Source organism: Pleurodeles waltl, chromosome 12 (assembly GCF_031143425.1).
Source record: "Pleurodeles waltl isolate 20211129_DDA chromosome 12, aPleWal1.hap1.20221129, whole genome shotgun sequence".
Lineage (NCBI taxonomy): Eukaryota > Metazoa > Chordata > Amphibia > Caudata > Salamandridae > Pleurodeles > Pleurodeles waltl.
In genome coordinates, this window is record NC_090451.1 from 63,118,218 (window position 1) to 63,133,298 (window position 15,081).

The 15,081-nt window shown below is 50.9% G+C and overlaps 1 protein-coding gene across 1 annotated transcript in view; it reads left to right on the plus strand.

Moving 5' to 3' along the window:
- SEMA6B (semaphorin 6B) overlaps window positions 1-15,081 on the plus strand; it is a 289,073-nt gene that overhangs the window by 244,298 nt on the left and 29,694 nt on the right. The window contains exons 13-14 of the mRNA XM_069215814.1: window positions 12-197; window positions 2,094-2,234. Of these exons, the coding sequence (XP_069071915.1) occupies window positions 12-197; window positions 2,094-2,234 (327 nt within the window). The remainder of the gene's footprint in view (window positions 1-11; window positions 198-2,093; window positions 2,235-15,081) is intronic.

Sequence of the window (15,081 nt, forward strand, 5' to 3'; positions counted from 1 at the left end):
CTTCTCTGCAGGTACCAGCTGACTAAGATTGTGGTGGACACAGCCGCAGGACCCTTCAATAACTACACTGTTGTCTTCCTGGGATCCGACACCGGGACCATCCTGAAGTTTCTGATCAAGACGAATGTCACGGGTTCCGGACAGACCGTCACCCAGAGCCTGCTGCTGGAGGAGTTTGAGACGTATAACACAGAGAGGTATCATTGAGTCCCCCAGCCAGCTCCCATCCTCCATGGAGTGTTTGATTTTTGTGAGGAAATTGAAGTGATAGCTTTAGGTGACATCTATGGAACGACATACTGTTTATGCGGGTAGGAAGGGCAACGACTTCAGTGCCATTTGCTCTAGAGGTTCTCCCTTCTAAATCTCTCATTGCTAAACCAGTTGACCCTAAACTTCCCCCAGCAACATTCATTCCCAAATCATTTTGTTTGTTAATTTTGACTCTTAAATATGAAGATAAGGCTCTCCCCTGTAAGTGTGAAACCACAGTTCTAAATGTGTTTACCACAAATGTATGTTTTTCTAGTAATGTATAGTGAAACATGTGCCAGGGGTTGCTTTTGCTCATTCCAGTTTGCCTTGGATGGTATTTTACCAATCCAAAGCTGTAATACTGTGCCTGGAGTGGTGTCAGGATTTTGTTATTTTACAGCTCGGTGTGAATAGAATAGCACTGTGCTAATCCTATGCTTAAAAACTTTGCTGGAAAAAACAGATTTTAAGGTGAGCAAATTTAGAATGTTGCCAGTGATGTAGGGTGCTCTTACTGGAGCTGCTCTTCACCTAAACTTGGGAACTACCCAGAGTTCTCTATTTTTCTGCATAATTTCTGTGTCACTCTAAGCCTGAGAGGTTATTGCTTTGACTTATATCGGGTGTTCTCTTGTGTCCAGACATAGCTAATCCTCTCTGAAGAGATGTAATGACATAGAAACACATCAGGGGTTGCTTTTGCTCATTCCAGGTTGGCTTGGATGGCATTTTACTAATCCAAAGCTACAATACTGTGCCAGGAGTGGTGAACAACGTTTGTCTTTTTATATAGCTCGGCGTTAATAGTACCATACTGATCCTATGCTTAAAGACTTTGCTGTATAAATGGCAAAGGCTTTGTCCCTTTCTAACTCGGCGTGGATGGCGCTGTGCTAATCGTATCCTTAAAAACTTTGCTAGAAAAACATACATTTGAGGTGAGCAGATGTAGGGTGTTGCAGGTGTTGTAAGGTGCTCTATACTGGATCTGCTCTCCACCTAAACTTGGGAATTACCCAAAGCTATTTCAAGCAACTATAACTTGTGCCCTCGGGTCACTATAACTCACTCCTTCACCATGCCCAGCTAATTATGCCACATATTATCTCATTGATGACATCTTCTATGGCATCTTTGATATTATCACTGCAACAATTGCAATAAAATTATTGATAAGAAAACTGTATGGTGAGGGCGTGAGTTATAGTTACTTGAAATAACTCTAACCAAAACTGCAGAATTTCTATGATTTTGTAGAAGTAAATTCAGAACCTAGCTATGTCCCTGTGACCTTTGTTTTTTCAGTGAAAAAGAAAAAAAACAAATATATATATATATATATATATATATATATATATATATATATACACACACACACACACACACACACACACACACACACACACACACACACACACACACTTACCTGCTATATATGTATGCCTTTACCACTCACTATTCTATTTTGTTGTAAAGGCCTATGTGTGGTGAAGACGTGTACGGTAAAGGCACTGAGTGGTAATGCATGCTTGGAAAAGGCATTGCATGGTAAAGAATGCATTGTAAAGGATGTTTTCTCAACCGGGTTATTAGTCAAATGCGTTTGCAGCTTTATCAACCTGCCTTTAGACCAATGAGTTCACATCTTTAGCAATGTTCATCAATGGGACTCTAGGCCCAAACCATTTATATATTGAACACCTTGGCCCTTAGCTCGACAGGCCCACAGATTTGACATCCCGGCCTGAGGTCCATTTGCACGTTTTATAGGCGGACATTCCTCGGCGCCTCCACCTATCCCAGGTGCGGCCTTGACCTGAAGGTTCATTTCTTCGCAGGTGCGGACAGGACGGCGAGGAGGAGCGGAGAATCCTGGCCATGGAGTTGGACAAGGCGACTGGATCCCTGCTCCTGGCCTTCTCGCCCTGTGTGGTGAAGGTGCCCATCGCACGATGCCCTCAGCACAGCAGCTGCATGAAGTGAGTCTCTCGTTCTCAGCAGCCTTTGCTCTAGTGGGTCCAGGGTCCGTGGTCAGATAGTGGTAGGTGGAGCATGGCGCCATGGAAGAGCTGAAGTACAGAAAAGAGATGGGTGGAATGCTTGAATTAATCTCAAATACTGGTAAATACTTTGGACAGCATTTCAGTCCATTGTTTTTTTGCTCACATTTCCGATACACACAGGGATATATCACATGAAACTAAGAGACTGTGGAGCCTGAACAGCTAGGAGACATACCCTTTGCAAAAGAACAGAAACTCCCCCAGATATGTTGGATCTCATCAGTGACAAGCACAGGGCCTACATATAAGCATGTCCCTCTCACTTCAAGTGACTCATTGCGAAATGGAAGTAATGGCTAAAATGCCTGAATTAATGTCCATAATGGTATGCTGTACAAACATTTAGGTCAACCAGGCTAAATCTGGGGGAAGCATTGTGTGACTATGTAGCGCCTTCGGACGGCCTGAGCTGTATAGTGCATTATATAATGGTTATAACCTGGTCAGCGCTGTAAATGGGCTCGTTCTATGAAAATCAGAATACATGCAGCAACTTGAAGTGCTTTCGAGAGCACCAGCACTTCCAAGTAGGAATGCTTTAGCACTAGGGGTTGGCAAACTGTTTTGGGTTTTTTTTTGTCCTCATTCACCTCAGGTTGCCCGCTAAGATCTTAATCTGTTAGTGCCCTTGTCTTAGAGGAGCCACCATGACCCAGGTAAGCTGTTTATTATACCTATGTAGGCAACGACATTGAGAAATTCCAGGTTTCAAGAAGTTGGCCAAAGTTCACTCAGTTTGTTGTGCGATGCAGGTCAGGTCAGCTCCTTATGTTGATTCTCTGCTGCGAATGCCTTGTGGGTGGGACATGTGGAGTAGAAGATGGTCAGGGATCACCACAGCCTGCAGTCCTCTCACGGTCACCAGGTAAGAGGTGGACAAGAGGTCAGATGAAGGTTGAGGCAATGGTACACATCTGAGGTAGCTTCAGGTGAACATTTTTAGGCCTGGCGCTAGCCAAGACTTTTTAATGTTACTATCATTATGTGTATAATATGCTTGAATGGGCTTTACGCCAGCCCTTGTCATTCACTGGTCTCTTAATGTCACAGTATTTTCTGCCCACTATAGTATACAGGAAGGGGCTATCGATCAGTCCGGGTAGCCATTGGCTGACATCCCTAAGAGTGAATGTATCCCACTCTGTTACAAGAAACACATCCACAAATTAGTTCCCTTCAGTGCCAGGGACTACCTTCGCAAAGTGTTCTTTTTGAGACCAAAACAGATTTTTGTTTTGGCCATGTTTATTTTTTCAAAATGCAAAGCCCGGGCAGCTTCTCCAACAATAAATTTCTGCACAAAACAGAACAAGCCCTGACCAATCAGACCTACTAGTTTTGCTAATGCTTTTTTGTTTTCAAAGTTCTCTAGGTTTGTACTTTAGCTCCCACGCAGAATTAGAAAAAAATCTGGAAAGCTGTGATCTTTGCCAGTTTGCCCACCCTAATTCCCACCAGTGGTAAAACAGCGGCCCTTCTCCATGGGAAGCAGGTGTGTTCGGGTGCTGCGTGCGGAAAGAGACCAGAGCCGGAAGCGCGCGTGACCCCTCACGCTCAAGTCCATCCTCCAGCCCGCGGGCTTCGGTCTGGCCACAGGGACCCGGTGCTGATGGGTGGGCTCTGGGAATGAGGCCCCAGCCGGCTGAGCTCCTTGGGTCGGTACTTTCCCTGGCAGCTCTCGAACGATTTGCTTGAAACATGGGCTCTTTGCTTGGCAGAGTGGATTTCTGGTGACGCACTGTACGTGCGCTCTGAGTCTTGCACGTGCGCTCTGAGTCTTGCACGTGGGGTGTCAATGCGCTGCCTGCGGACCCAGTGCCACAGACACAGGCTGAGGCGTGCACACGTGGGCATGTATGTGGTCTGCCCAGCAGGTGAGTGATTACCTTCTCTGAGGGACCAGCGCATGTGAAAGGATGGAACGGGCCCGCACTGGCGCTACTGGGCATGAGTGTTGTGTTCCATGTGAGCTTTCAGGGTGGGGGGCAATTCCCCTGCCGGTGGGGGGCACTTTTGTTGCTGTGGGTGAGCGGCTGCATTTCCTGCCTGCAGCACCTCAGTGCTTTAACAATAAACAATGCAAAACAAATGGTTTTAAAGTTGGTGCATTGTGGGTGGTGCCCTCAAAATCATAGCTAGCCTTCAGGCACTTCCTGGGGTGTGGGCTGGGGGTGTTGGGAGGGAGCTGCTGTTGCTTGACTGAGAGAGCCCAACACGTATATGATAAAGGCTCTTAAAACCCCAAAACTGTTTATCATAATGTGATCTTTGCATTTCGGTTTGGTTGATTACATTATGCTATTGGACTGAGCCACGAGTATTTGAAGTGATTCTAATCATGAACTTAGAAACATTGGTGCCCCCACCCCCATGACACTGCTATTAGTGAACCACGAGGAAAGTCAGTTGTCACGTGCCCCCTATATGTGACCTACGGTATTAGTATGGATGGAGAGAGATTATAGATGTTTTGCTTGTCTGCATCGTACAGCCCGAAATGATGTATTTTAATATGTTCTTATGTGATATTTAATGAAAAAGAACCACTGTAAATAAAAAAATAAAAAACATAAAAAAAAGTGCCTAGGATCATACAAGGTGGGCAAGTGAAAGCCGGGATTGAGGAAAGGTTTCCTCACTCCAGGTTTATTTCATTCTCTCTTTAGGTCAAAGCTTAATGCTTTGTGTTTAAATCTTTGATGCACTATGCAAGCTTCTTAAGGATTGGTGGTGATAGTGCTTGAGGAGGGTGATGGTTCAATGCAGAAACTAAAATGAAGCCCAGAACACCCACCCTTGGACACTGCCTTGACACCATTTGCTCCACGTAGCTCTTTCTGTATTGTCCTTCATTCTTGAATTAATTCATCCATCCACTCCTCACCATCCAACTATTCATTCTTAGAGCAATGCAGACCGGTCTCCAATCTCCATCCGCTCAATGATTAAACAAGGTTTTATAATGAAAAATGTGTTATAAAACGCACCATATTTGACATTTTTTCCCAAAACTTGCTTGCGACTAGAACCTGCGCAGGCCTCCCCTGCAGTGCTCATGCTCACTCACTACATGAGTGAGGGGGATGGTCTGACGACATTTACCAGGGCTGCCTTTGGTTCCCAGTCCGGCCCTGAACCGGAGAGGCTGGGGACGCATTCGAGTCAGCCTTTTCCGTTGAGTTTGTACCGTTCACAGACCACCGGACTACCTCCAGCCTTTACTGTGTCCATCCGCCCGCTGCCATTGGTTCCCCGAGTGTTGGCGTTCACTCATCTCTCCTCACATATCCTCTCCCTGCCCTTCTCCCAGAATGGGATACTGCACCCCAACCCACCCCCCTGCACCAAGCCCATCTTCTGCCCTCTAATCAGTGTTGCACTCTCATCTTACCTGTACCCTGTCGGCCTTCATCCTAGACTCCTCCCACCACACCTGTACCCTGCCGGCTCCCACCTTACACTCCCTCTCACCACACCTGTACCCTGCCGGCTCCCACCTTACACTCCTCTCACCACACCTGTACCCTGCCGGCTCCCACCTTACACTCCTCTCACCTGTACCCTGCCGGCTCCCACCTTACACTCCTCTCACCTGTGTACCCTCCTGGCCCACGCCCTACACTCCTCCCACCACACCTGTACCCTGCCGGCTCCCACCTTACACTCCTCTCACCACACCTGTACCCTGCCGGCTCCCACCTTACACTCCTCTCACCACACCTGTACCCTGCCGGCTCCCACCTTACACTCCTCTCACCTGTACCCTGCCGGCTCCCACCTTACACTCCTCTCACCTGTGTACCCTCCTGGCCCACGCCCTACACTCCTCCCACCACACCTGTACCCTGCCGGCTCCCACCTTACACTCCTCTCACCACACCTGTACCCTGCCGGCTCCCACCTTACACTCCTCTCACCTGTACCCTGCCGGCTCCCACCTTACACTCCTCTCACCTGTGTACCCTCCTGGCCCACGCCCTACACTCCTCCCACCACACCTGTACCCTGCCGGCTCCCACCTTACACTCCTCTCACCTGTACCCCGCCGGCCCTCACCATACACTCCTCTCACCTGTACCCCGCCGGCCCTCACCATACACTCCTCTCACCTGTGTACCCTCCTGGCCCACGCCCTACACTCCTCCCACCACACCTGTACCCTGCCGGCTCCCACCTTACACTCCTCTCACCTGTGTACCCTCCTGGCCCACGCCCTACACTCCTCCCACCACACCTGTACCCTGCCGGCTCCCACCTTACACTCCTCTCACCTGTACCCCGCCGGCCCTCACCATACACTCCTCTCACCTGTACCCCGCCGGCCCTCACCATACACTCCTCTCACCTGTGTACCCTCCTGGCCCACGCCCTACACTCCTCCCACCACACCTGTACCCTGCCGGCTCCCACCTTACACTCCTCTCACCTGTACCCTGCCGGCTCCCACCTTACACTCCTCTCACCTGTGTACCCTCCTGGCCCACGCCCTACACTCCTCCCACCACACCTGTACCCTGCCGGCTCCCACCTTACACTCCTCTCACCTGTGTACCCTCCTTGCCCACGCCCTACACTCCCTCTCACCACACCTGTACCCTGCCGGCTCCCACCTTACACTCCTCTCACCTGTACCCCGCCGGCCCTCACCATACACTCCTCTCACCTGTGTACCCTCCTGGCCCACGCCCTACACTCCTCCCACCACACCTGTACCCTGCCGGCTCCCACCCTCCACTCCTCTCACCTCACCTGTACCCTGTCGGCCTTCATCCTAGACTCCTCCCACCACACCTGTACCCTGCCGGCTCCCACCTTACACTCCCTCTCACCACACCTGTACCCTGCCGGCTCCCACCTTACACTCCTCTCACCTGTACCCCGCCGGCCCTCACCATACACTCCTCTCACCTGTGTACCCTCCTGGCCCACGCCCTACACTCCTCCCACCACACCTGTACCCTGCCGGCTCCCACCCTCCACTCCTCTCACCTCACCTGTACCCTGTCGGCCTTCATCCTAGACTCCTCCCACCACACCTGTACCCTGCCGGCTCCCACCTTACACTCCTCTCACCACACCTGTACCCTGCCGGCTCCCACCTTACACTCCTCTCACCACACCTGTACCCTGCCGGCTCCCACCTTACACTCCTCTCACCTGTACCCTGCCGGCTCCCACCTTACACTCCTCTCACCTGTGTACCCTCCTGGCCCACGCCCTACACTCCTCCCACCACACCTGTACCCTGCCGGCTCCCACCTTACACTCCTCTCACCACACCTGTACCCTGCCGGCTCCCACCTTACACTCCTCTCACCTGTACCCTGCCGGCTCCCACCTTACACTCCTCTCACCTGTGTACCCTCCTGGCCCACGCCCTACACTCCTCCCACCACACCTGTACCCTGCCGGCTCCCACCTTACACTCCTCTCACCTGTACCCCGCCGGCCCTCACCATACACTCCTCTCACCTGTACCCCGCCGGCCCTCACCATACACTCCTCTCACCTGTGTACCCTCCTGGCCCACGCCCTACACTCCTCCCACCACACCTGTACCCTGCCGGCTCCCACCTTACACTCCTCTCACCTGTACCCTGCCGGCTCCCACCTTACACTCCTCTCACCTGTGTACCCTCCTGGCCCACGCCCTACACTCCTCCCACCACACCTGTACCCTGCCGGCTCCCACCTTACACTCCTCTCACCTGTACCCTGCCGGCTCCCACCTTACACTCCTCTCACCTGTGTACCCTCCTGGCCCACGCCCTACACTCCTCCCACCACACCTGTACCCTGCCGGCTCCCACCCTCCACTCCTCTCACCTCACCTGTACCCTGTCGGCCTTCATCCTAGACTCCTCCCACCACACCTGTACCCTGCCGGCTCCCACCTTACACTCCTCTCACCACACCTGTACCCTGCCGGCTCCCACCTTACACTCCTCTCACCTGTACCCCGCCGGCCCTCACCATACACTCCTCTCACCTGTGTACCCTCCTGGCCCACGCCCTACACTCCTCCCACCACACCTGTACCCTGCCGGCTCCCACCCTCCACTCCTCTCACCTCACCTGTACCCCGTCGGCCTTCATCCTAGACTCCTCCCACCACACCTGTACCCTGCCGGCTCCCACCTTACACTCCTCTCACCACACCTGTACCCTGCCGGCTCCCACCTTACACTCCTCTCACCTGTACCCCGCCGGCCCTCACCATACACTCCTCTCACCTGTGTACCCTCCTGGCCCACGCCCTACACTCCTCCCACCACACCTGTACCCTGCCGGCTCCCACCCTCCACTCCTCTCACCTCACCTGTACCCTGTCGGCCTTCATCCTAGACTCCTCTCACCTGTACCCCGCCGGCCCTCACCATACACTCCTCTCACCTGTGTACCCTCCTGGCCCACGCCCTACACTCCTCCCACCACACCTGTACCCTGCCGGCTCCCACCCTCCACTCCTCTCACCTCACCTGTACCCTGTCGGCCTTCATCCTAGACTCCTCCCACCACACCTGTACCCTGCCGGCTCCCACCTTACACTCCTCTCACCACACCTGTACCCTGCCGGCTCCCACCTTACACTCCTCTCACCACACCTGTACCCTGCCGGCTCCCACCTTACACTCCTCTCACCTGTACCCTGCCGGCTCCCACCTTACACTCCTCTCACCTGTGTACCCTCCTGGCCCACGCCATACACTCCTCCCACCACACCTGTACCCTGCCGGCTCCCACCTTACACTCCTCTCACCACACCTGTACCCTGCCGGCTCCCACCCTCCACTCCTCTCACCTCACCTGTACCCTGTCGGCCTTCATCCTAGACTCCTCTCACCTCCTCTGTACCCTCCTGGCCCTCACTTTGCACTCCTCTCATCCCACCAGTGTTCAGCAGACTCCCGCCCTCCACTCCTCTCGCCTCCCCTCTACCCTCTTGGCCCTCATCCTATATTCCTTCTACCTCACCAGTACCCTGCCACCCTCATCCCCTCACACCTGCACTTTGCCCATCCTCTCCCAGCCCTTTCGTCCCTGGCTTGAGCCGGCCTCCTGTTTTCCAGCTAGCCTCGGCCCGGCCCAGAACTCGTGCTAATGACCTCTCCGCGGGCCCTCCCGCTCGTCCCTAAAGAACATTCTGGAAATATTCCACGAGCTTATTAAAGGCATTCCTCAAACTTGGGGCCCAGAGTGATCTCGGCTTCCCCTGCAGCCGCCGACAGTTCTCTGCCCAATTAGGGGGCCTGGAGACTCAATTATTTACCGGCTGGTGTCAGCCCGACCCTGGGGAAGCGGATGAAAGTGAGCCGCTGCGGAGGGCAGGCGCGGGGCATTCTGGGACGGGGGAGCTCCGAGCACCCCCTCATCTGCCTCAGGGCGGAGAGGGTCTATGGGGGTGTCTGTGGGTCTTGTGTGTGCGCCCCTTGACCCATCGGGCCCAAAGCATGTCCCAAATGTGCCTCTGCGCTCGGATCTACTGGTGTCTGGTGCTGGGGTGCAGCCGACATTTAAACATCTGCATCACTCGTTTCTCCCCACACTGTTTGTGTTCTTTCTCCCCTCACTTTCAATCTCTTCGCGTCGCTTTGTCACTCTTTTTAAGTATCCTTAACCATCAATCTATCTCATTCGTACTCGATCCTTCGTATCCATCCATCCATCCATCCATCCATCTATCCATCCAACCATCCATCCATCCATCCATCCATCCACACGTTTCTATCGCTGCCACGCCGCCATTTGTCTCTGGTTATGATTGGCTCTGTTTGCTCTCTCTCTATCCCTCTCTCTGTATCTCTTCCGTGATCTCTCACTTCACCTCCCATCACTTCATCTCTCATCCTCAGGCTTTCGTAATCTCCTTCCACTCCATCCATCACCAGGTGACTTCTTCACTCTTTGTTATTCTCTATTTGTATTTCTCTCTCCAGCACTTTCCAGACAACCTCTCCAATCCTTCCTTCCAGTCTGCCCGCTTCCTCTCTTCTGGAATTCATGCTCGCGCTCTTTTACTCACTCCTGGACTACATTATCCCCCCCCCTTCCCACCCCAGGAATTCAAGCTTTCTCTCTCTCCTTCTTTCTCGCTCTTTCTCTCTTTCTCTTTCTCTTCCCCCTTTCTCTCTAACTCTTTGTCTCATTCCCCATCTTTCTTTTCTCTCCCTCTTTCTCTCTCTCCCTCTCCCTCTTTCCTTTTCTCTCTCTTTCTCTCCCCCCCACCTCCGGAATTCATGATTTTGCTCTCTGGCTCTTTTCTCCCGCTCTGTCTCTTTCTCCCCCTTTCTCTTACTTCTTTTGCTCTCTCCTAGTATTATCTCTCCAGGAATGTATTCTCTCTCTCTCTCTCTCCCTCTCGCAATCTCTTTCTTCTCTCTCTCACTTCTCTTGCTCTCTATCTTTCTCCCCTTCTCTTCCCCCTGTCTCCCTTTCTCGCTTTCTCTTTCACTCTTTTTCTCTATCATTCCCCCTCTTTTTTTTCTTTCTTTTCCCCCCTCCTACTCTCTCCCTCTCTTTGCCATTCTTTCTGTCTCTACCTCTTTCTCTCTCTTCCTCTCCCATCTTTCTCTCTCTACTCTCTCGCCCCCTCTCTCTCTTCTTTTCTCCCCCCATCCCCGGAATTCATGCTTTTGCTCTCTGGCTCTTTTCTCCCGCTCTGTCTCTTTCTCCCCCTTTCTCTGTCTCTCACTTCTTTCACTCTCTCTCTTAGAATTATTTCTCCAGGAATTTATTCTCTTTCTCTCTTGCTCTCTCCTCTCTTGATCTTCTCTCTTTCCTCTCTCACTTCTCATGATCTCTTCTCTCTTATTTCTCGCTCTCTTCTTTCTCCTCACTCTCTTCACTCTCTTATTGCTGTCTCGCTCTTTTTTTCTCTCTTGGTCTCTTCTGTCTCGCTCTCTTCTCTCTCCCCCTCTCTTGCTCCCTCCTCTCTTTCTCCTCCTCTCTTTATCTCTCTCTCTCTCTCACCCCCCTCCCTCTCTCTCCCCCTTCTCTATCTCTCTCCCTTTCTCTACCTTCTCTCTATCTCTCTCCCTTCTGTCTCTCTCCCTCCCTTGTCTATCTCTCCCCCTTCTCTCTCCCCTCTCTTCTCTCTCTCTCTTCCTTCTCTCTCTCTCTCTCCTATCCTCTCCTCTCTCGCCTCTCTCTCAGCTCTCTCGCTCTCTGCTCTCTTGCTCTGCTCTCTTCCTCGGTCTCTCTTCCTCGCTTGCTCTCGCTCTCTCTCTCTCCTACTCTCTCTTCTTGCTCTTGCTCTCTCTTCTCTCTCTCTCCTACTTTCTGTCTCTCTCCTCTCTCTTTCTCTCTCTCCTCTCCTATCCCATCCTCTCGCTTCCTCTCCTCTCTCTTCTCGCTCTCTCTCTCTCCTCTCTCTTGCTCTCTCTCTCTTCCTCGGTCTCTCTTCCTCGCTCTCTCTCTCTCTCTCTCGCTCTTCCTCGCTCGCTCTCTCTCTCTCTCCTCTCCTCTTTCTCTCTCACACTCTTCTCTCTCGGTTCTCGCTCTCTCTTTTCTCCTCTCTCTCTCTCTTTTCTCTCTCTCTCTCTCCCTCTATCTCTCTTCTCTATCTCTTTTCTCTCTCTCTCTTTCTCTCTCTTCTTCTCTCTCTCCCCACTCCTCTCTCTTCTCGCTCTTCTTGCTCTCCCCACTCTCTCTCTTCTCGCTCTCTCTCCCTCTTCTCGCTCTCTTCTTTTTCTTCTCTCTCTTCTCTCTATCTCTTTCTTCTCTCCCCTCGCTCTCTCCTCTCTCTCTCTTCGAGCTCTCTCTCTATCTCTCGAGCTCTCTCTCTCCTTTCTCTCTCTCTCGCTCCTCTCTCTTCCTCTCTCTTGCTCTTCTCTCTTCTCTCCCTCTCCTCTCTCCCTCTTCTCTTTATCCTTCTCTCTCTCTCCTCTCGCTCTTCTCTCTCTCTCTCCTCTCTCTCTCTCTCCTCTTCTCTTTATCCCCTTCTCTCTCCTCTCTCTCACGCTCTTTCTCTCTCTCTCTCTTCTCTCTCGCTCTCCTCTCTTGCTCTCCTCTCTCTCTTCACTCTTTTCTCTCTCCACGCTCTTTCTCTCTCCACGCTCTTTCGTCTCTCTCCTCCTCTCACTCTTCTGTCTCTCTCCCTCTTCTCTCTCTCTCTCTCTTTCTGTTTCTTTCTCTGTTTCTCTGTCTCCTTTCTCTCTCTCTTTTCTTCCTCTCTTTCTCTGCTCTCTCTCTCTCTCCTCTCTTCTCTCGCTCTCTCTTTCTCTCTCTCCTCTTTCTCTCTTCTCCTCTTTCTCTCTCTCTCTTCTCTCTCTCTCTCTCTCTCTTTCTCTCTTCCTTCTCTCTTTCTCTTTTCTGTCTTCTCTCTCTTTCTCTCTCCTCTCTCTCTCTCTTCCCTCTCTCCTCTCTCTCTCTTCTCTCTCTCTTCCTCTCTCTCTCTCTCTCCTCTCTTCCTCTCTCTTCTCTCTCTTCCTCTCTCTCTTCCTCTCTCTTCCTCTCTTCTTCCTCCTCTTCGCTCCTCTTCTTTCTCTTTCTCTCTCTTCTTTCTCTTTCTCTCCTCCTTCTCTCTTCTCTTCTTTCTCTCTCTTCTCTCTCTTTCCTCCTCTCTTTCTCTTCCTTCTCTCTTCTCTCTCGCTCTTCTTCTTTCTCTTCTTCTCTGTCTTCTCCTCTTCTTCTCTCTCTCTGTCTCTTCTTCTCTTCTTCCTCTCTCTCTGTCTTCTCTCTCTTTCTCTCTCGTCTTCTCTCTCTTTCTCTCTCCGCTCCTCTTCCCTCTCTCTGTTTCTCCACTCTCTCTCTCTCCTCTCTCCTCTCTTTCTCTCTCTTCTCTCTCTCCTCTCTCTTCACTCTCCTCTCAGCTCTTTCTCTCTCCTCTCTTTCTTCTCTCTCTTCTCTCCTCTCTTCTCTCTCTCTTCTTTACTCTCATCCTCTCTTCCTCTCTCTCTCTCTTCCTCTCTCTCTTCTTCTCTCTCCTCTCTTCCTCTCTCTCACTTCTCTCTCTCTCTTTCTCTCTCTCTCTTCCTCTCTCTCTCTTCTCTCTCTCTTCTTTCTCTCTCTTCCTCTCTCTCTCTCTTCTCTCCTCCCTCTCTCCTCTCTCCAGCTCTCTCTGTCTTCTCTCCATTCTCATCTCTCTTCTCTTCTCTCTCTTCCTATCTCCTCTCTCTTTTCTCTTCTCTCTCTCTCTCTTCTCCTCTCTCTCCTCCTCTTCTTTCCTCCTTCTATTCTCTCTCTCTTCTCTCTCTCTTTCTCTCTCTCTCTCCTTCTCTCTCTCTCTTTCTCTCACTCTCTCTGCTCTCTTTCCTCTCTCTTCTCTCTCTTCTCATCTTTTCTCTCTCTCTTCTTTCTCTCTCTCCTCGTCTCTTTCTGTCTCTCTCTTCTCTCTCCTCTCTTCTCCTCTCTCCTCTCTCACTCTTTCTCTCTCTCTCTCTTTCTCTTTCATCTTTCTCTCTCTTCTCTTTCTCTTCTTTCTCTGTCTTCTCTCTCTTTCTCTCTCTTTCTCTCTCTCCTCTCTCTCTTTCTCTCTCCTCTCTCTTTCTCTCTCTCTTCTTTCTCTCTCTCTTCTCTCTCATTCTCTCTCTCTCTCTCTTCCTCTCTCTTCTTTCCTCTCTCTCTCTCTCTTCTCTCTCTCTTCTCTTCCTCTCTCTCGTCTTCTCTCTCTCTCTCTTTCTCTTCTCTCTTCTCTTTCTCTCCCCTCTCCTCTCTCTCTCTCTCTCTCCTCTCTCTCTGTCTTCTCTCTCTCTCTTCTCTTTCTCTCTCTGTCTTCCTCTCTTCTCTCTCTCTTCTCTCTGTCTTCTTTCTCTCTTTCTCTCTCTCTCTTCTCTTTCTTTCTCTCTCTTCTCTCTTCTCTCTCTGTCTTCTCTCTCTTTCTCTCTCTCTTTCTCTCTCTCTCTCTCTCTTCTCTCTCTGTCCTTCTCTCTCTGTCTTCTCTCTCTCTCTCTCTCTTTCTCTCTCTCTTTCTCTCTCTTCTTTCTCTGTCTTCTCTCTCTCTCTTTCCTCTCTCTCTCTCCCTCTCTCTCCCTCTCTCTCTCTTCTTCTCTCTCTCTCTTCTTTCTCGCTCTCTCTCTCTTTCTCTCTCCTCTCTCTCTCCTCTTCTTCTCTCTCCTTTCTCCTCTCTTCTCTCTCTTTCTCTGTCTTCTCTCTCTTTCTCTCTCTTCTCTTCTCTTTCTTTCTCTCCTCTCTCTTCTCTTTCTCTCTCTCTTCTCTTCTCTCTCTCTTCTCTCTCTCCTTTCTCTCTTTCTCTCTCTCTTCTCTCTCTCTCTCTTCTTTCTCTCTCTCTTTCTCTCTCTCTCTCTTTCTCTCTCTCTCTTCTTTCTCTCTCTCTTTCTCTCTCTCTTCTCTTCTTCTCTCTCTCTCTCTTTCTGTCTTCTCTCTCCTTTCTCTCTCTCTCCTTTCTCTCTGTCTTCTCTCTCTTTCTCTCTCCGTCTTCTCTCTCTTTCTCTCTCTCTCTGTCTTCTCTCTCTCCTCTCTCTCTCTCTCTGTCTTCTCTCTCTTTCTCTCTCTCCCTCTCTCTTCACTCTCCCTCTCTCTCTTTCTCTCTCCTCTCTTTTCTTCTCTCTCTCTTCTCTCTCTCTTCTTTCTCTCTCTCTCTCTCTCTCTTCTCTCTCTCTCTTCCTCTCTCTTCTTTCTCTCTCTCTTCTTCCTCTCTCTCTTCTCTCTCTTCTTTCTCTCTCTTCTTTCTCTCTCTCTCTTCCTCTCTCTCTTCTTTCTCCTCTCTCTCTCTTCTCTTTCTTTCTTCTCTCTCTTCTCTTTCTCTTCTTTCTCTGTCTTCTCTCTCTTTCTCTCTCTCTTCTTTCTCTCTCTCTCTTCTCTC